The 4,977-nt window shown below is 48.0% G+C and overlaps 1 protein-coding gene across 1 annotated transcript in view; it reads left to right on the forward strand.

Moving 5' to 3' along the window:
* Positions 1–3,284, forward strand: part of Nnmt (nicotinamide N-methyltransferase) — a 6,312-nt gene extending 3,028 nt beyond the window's left edge. Inside the window, exon 3 of the mRNA XM_028783668.1 lies at positions 2,474–3,284. Within this exon, the coding sequence (XP_028639501.1) occupies positions 2,474–2,965 (492 nt within the window). The 3' untranslated portion in view covers positions 2,966–3,284. The remainder of the gene's footprint in view (positions 1–2,473) is intronic.
* The last annotated feature ends 1,693 nt before the right edge of the window (positions 3,285–4,977 follow it).

A 4,977-nucleotide genomic window follows, 5' to 3' on the forward strand; every position in this document is an offset into this window, starting at 1 on the left:
ACACACACAAATAGGCATACACACACATAGACACACAGACAGACAGAGAGGCAGACAGATAGAGAGGCAGACAGATAGAGACAGACACACAGAGAGACACAGACACACACAGGGACAGACAGACAGACTGACAGACAGACAGACAGAGAAAACATAGTGAGAATAGCAGGGTTATAAGGAGATTGAGCAGCTGGGGGACAGATGCCAAGACTGTGAGCTAGAGGGAGTGTAGGGGAGGGGAGGAGGTGAGAAGGGCTAGGACCAGCAAGGACTTTGAAATGTGTACTTGGTACTTGGGAGCCTAGAGGCCAGACTGAGCTTTGATGTGCTAATAGGCACCACAGGTAGCCATGTGTCCGGTCTGCCAGAGGTAAGGGAAATGACTCCTTTTGGTAGATGGGAATCAGTTTCACAAGTTTCTAAGGAATGCTGGCTTTTATCTAACTGCCAGAAATCCTCCTAAAGTCCAGGTTGAGCTCGCCGGACTGCCTTTTGGAGTCTGGGGAACTGGAGTTTCCTCTGGACCTGATGCTCAGATCCTTGGCAAGAGCAGGTTGTACTCCCAACCACTGAGCGATTTCTCCAGCCCCCGTTTTTTATTCCCTATGTAGATATGTGTTTGCTGTAGTAATTCCCTGGTGACGCCTTGCTAAACCTCTGCCCCTAGCTGTATATTTCTTGCTCTTCTCTCTCTTCTTCTCCTCCCCTTTCTTTTCCACAGTCTCGCTACATAACCCAGGCTGACTCGAATTCACATATTACTCACACTGGTCTTGGACTCACAATCCTCTTGCTTCATTTCAGCCTTGTGAGACCTAGGATTGAAGGTATATGTCGCCATTTCTGGTTGCCCCCTTTTAGAGAAGGTGGCTTATTAAGCTAGAGCCATACCATCAGTGGATACATTTAAAGCAGGACCCGGTAGTTTTCAGTGTATCCCTAACAGACACAAAACAGATCCTGCGTGGCAGTCGACCTTTCCTTTCCACAGCCGATGCCTGAGACGGTTGGTTTGCAATGAGAAAGACTTAATTTAGCTCACAGCTTCATGTTGCTTATGGGTCTTTGGTGGAGCATCCCGGTAGGAATGCCTGAAGGAGAAAAGTCGAAAGAGAGAGAGAGAGAGAGAGAGAGAGAGAGAGAGAGAGAGAGAGAGAGACATGCGCATAGAAACATCTCACTAGGCTCCACCTCCTAATGGCTCTACCACCTCTCAACAGAACCAAGCTGGCAAACAAGCCTTTAACACAACAGCCTTTGAAGGACATTGGAGATGTAAACTATAGGACCATACATGACCTCATCTGCTTTCTCTTCTTCACTGATCTTTCTCTTCTCCACTGAAATTCTATCAATCTCGTCGAAAGAGACTCGTGTCTTGGAGAGGCTGCCAGGGGAATGATCTGTTAGGAAATAGTTACCTGCAGTCAGGAGAAAGGAAGTGATTGTAGACCCTGTCATGTACTACCTGTGCCCTGGACTACTCACTGCCCGACCCTACCTGCCCTTGGGGGTTGGAGGTGAGGTGACTCGGAGTCAGTGACACAAACTCCGGAAGCAGAGCAGCAAACTCCTCGGAAAGCTGCTGCAAGCTCCTTTAATGCCCTCCTCCACTCGGGCCCCACTGGTCCTAAGAAAGCCTCTATTCTAAACAGCAGTTCCAATTGGCTGGCATTGTCTGTGTCAGCAATCTTTGGTCTCTCAGGTAGTCCTCAATTAGGTCCTCTTGCAGGAGATGTCTTTGCAGCTGTGGGGCCCCCCGGGCGCCCCCCCCCCCCCCCGTGTTTAGGCATTTATGCAGAAGCTGCAGCACCATTCCCCTACTGCCATGGTGATAAGATGATCAATAGGGCTCGTTTTGTTTTGTTTTGTTTTTGCTTTGTTTGTTTTTTGAGCCAGAGTCTCCCATAGGCTCTTATAGCCCAGACTGCCCTTGTACTCATTAGGTAGCCAGCTTCTGGTCCTCCTGCCTCCACCTCATGAGAGGATGCTAGAATTGCAGACAGACAGTACCCCTCCCAATTTGTATGATGCTGGGATGGAATCTAGGATGTAGTATGTGTTAGGCAGGCACTCTTGTCAGCTGAGCCAAATTCCCAGGCCCTGTGATCGACAGCTTCAAAACCCGTCTCTGCTAGACCCCACCCCATCATTAATAAATAACTACTGTAACCACAGTCAATCACCATCTATGCCCCATTATTATTTACTGTGTGAGGGTCAAAAGCCTTGTAGTTTGATAGAGGTCAAGAACAGTACTAATAATTTTAAAAATATAAAAATAAAAGATAATTTCATGGAGAACAGTTTGTTCTAGAAGCAGGTAGGACTGTTGTGATTAGTCACGCCATTATTTGCTTTATAAAGAGATTTGACCCAGCTCTGGATCATTCGGTAATATGCAGACACCAGATTAAGATGAATTTAAAGTCCACAGTGTGGACCACGCTGACATTCTCAGAGCTGACCAAAGAGATCTGGGGTCCCTGTATCTAGAGCAGCAAGTGACTTCGGTTTGAATCTGTTTTTCAGAACCAAGGGACCTGAGAAGGAGGAGAAGTTGAGGCGGGCAATCAAGCAGGTGCTGAAGTGTGATGTGACCCAGAGCCAGCCTCTGGGTGAGGTGTCTCTGCCTCCTGCTGACTGCCTACTCAGCACGCTGTGCCTGGATGCTGCCTGCCCTGACCTCCCGGCCTATCGTACTGCCCTCAGGAACCTGGGCAGCCTGCTCAAGCCAGGGGGCTTCCTGGTGATGGTGGACGCCCTTAAGAGTAGCTACTACATGATTGGGGAGCAGAGGTTTTCCAGCCTTTCCCTGGGATGGGAGGCTGTTCGGGATGCCGTGGAAGAGGCCGGTTACATCATTGAGCAGTTTGAGGTGATTTCTCAAAATTACTCTTCTACCATATCCAATAGTGAAGGACTCTTCTCCCTAGTGGGGCGAAAGCCAGACAGATCTGAATGACATCCTGCGATCCCAATTAAAAGCTTGCTGGTTCATTTCAGGCTGTATGGCTCTGAACGCAGTGCTCACTGTGTGGTGTGGAAACTGAATGGGCGTGGCTAGGCGGCGTGGTTCAGGGTTGGGTGGGCAGTCATGGATGAGCTCATGGACCATTTCTGTGTGTTCCATGCACATATTAAGGCTACGGAACCCTTAGGGGAGTAACTGAGAAATCTGGTCTCCTCTACCTATACACACAAAAGAAGGCTTCACCACCACAAACATGCAGTTACTGCCACACCTGTGAATCGCACATGAATAAAGCTCACACCTGCCTGCCGAGACGTCAGTTATTCACGATTAACCTCTTGAGGAACAGCTGCGTCCTTCTTTTGCGGTCTTCCTGGAGAGACTGGCACACCCCAGCCTCTGATGCTGATGAATCTGCTCTGGGCTCAGTCGGGATCTAACAGACCCTCTACCCCCACACCAGCACCAGTCTAACTTCTGGGATCCGAGGAGAGCTGATTGGTCTTTCTTCCTATTTATCCCAGTGGTCTGTTGTTTGTTTGTTTGTTTGCTTCCTAAATCCCATCTCATTTTCAAATTCTATCACTCCGTGGATGTCTCTTCTTAGGAAGTTATCTAACCATCCTGTGCCTCAGTTTCCTCACTCACAAAATGAGACTGAAATCGAACTGCTAGCTAAGATGATGGAAGTGGATTACAAGCTAGAAAGCATCCAGTGGGATGCTTGGTACTCACCAGGCATCCGATAAATGGTGATGGTTAGATCATCACTATTGTCACAATCATCATAATCCCATCTTTGCTATCAGTTGTCAAAGCAGCTGAGAAGAGACATTCCCATCTCCATGTAGGAGAGGAGTCCTTCACTGGGCTCTCCACAGATGTGCTTGTCAAGAGCATCCACAAGAAAACAGTTCCCACAGGAAGTGCCACCAGGTCCTTCCTCATCCAGGAGCTATTTGGCAGACATGTATTAACACCCTTCATGAGTTATTCCTGTTCCAGGTCCTGGGCATGTAAATGAAGCCCCAATGTCAGCTGGCTCCAGAGCTCCTGTCTTTGCAGACATAGTGACATGACAGGTGCTCCTAGATGCTACCAAAGACAGTGTTCTCTGCAGTCCCCAGCCAGAGTCCACCTGCTCAGCGTCTCTCTGCTCAGGATGTCCCATCTGACACTTCCGGGGAGGGCCACGTGGAGAAAAGCCATGTTGGCTTCCTGCCCAAGTGGCAGAGACCTTTTTCTGTCTAGGCCAGGGTTGGCCAAGAGCAGATGCTTTCTGGTGTTTTGGATCATACAGTGTTTTCTTATTTGTTTGTTTGTTGAGAGAGGGTCTCACTCTCCTTGAACTCGCAGAGATCCTTCTGCCTCTGCCTCCCAAATGCTGACATGAAAGCCTTGATCAAGGCTACTCAGCCCACAGTGGGAGCAGAGTCAGCTACAGATGACATGGAAATGAAAATGGAAATTCACTCACTGAAATAGGATAGGGAGATTTGGACCAAGGTTTGTGGTTTGTAGATGTTGATCTGGGCTCGAAGCGCCTTGCTTGCAGTTCAAGTCTAATGACATTTCTTACAAACACTGGTTAGCTTATGATACTTGGTCATGACTGTAAGGAAGCTCAAACCCTATACAAGGGTCAGGCCAGAGGACAGGTAGGACATTATTCCTCCTATACTCTGTGCATACTCTTTCTTTCTCTTTATTGCTGTTTCTCTCGATCCAAACTCCTCCGCTTGAAGGCATCCCATAAATACAAACAAAAAATGGGAAAACAGGCAGGACAGGGGGAGTGCCAGTGAAGTGTCCACTACATCAATGTTTTCACGCTGCAAGTTGCCATCCGCTGGAGTGTCATAGAATCAATTGACAGTCACAACGCACATTATAAAAACGACAGAGAACAAACTGGACCAAAAAAAATGCTAATAGCGGAGCAGCATGCAGCAATATTTTATGGGGTTTTGTTTTACAAATCTGCATATCTCTCTGCTCACATA

Source organism: Grammomys surdaster, unplaced genomic scaffold (assembly GCF_004785775.1).
Source record: "Grammomys surdaster isolate TR1022 unplaced genomic scaffold, NIH_TR_1.0 1164, whole genome shotgun sequence".
NCBI classification, from domain to species: domain Eukaryota; kingdom Metazoa; phylum Chordata; class Mammalia; order Rodentia; family Muridae; genus Grammomys; species Grammomys surdaster.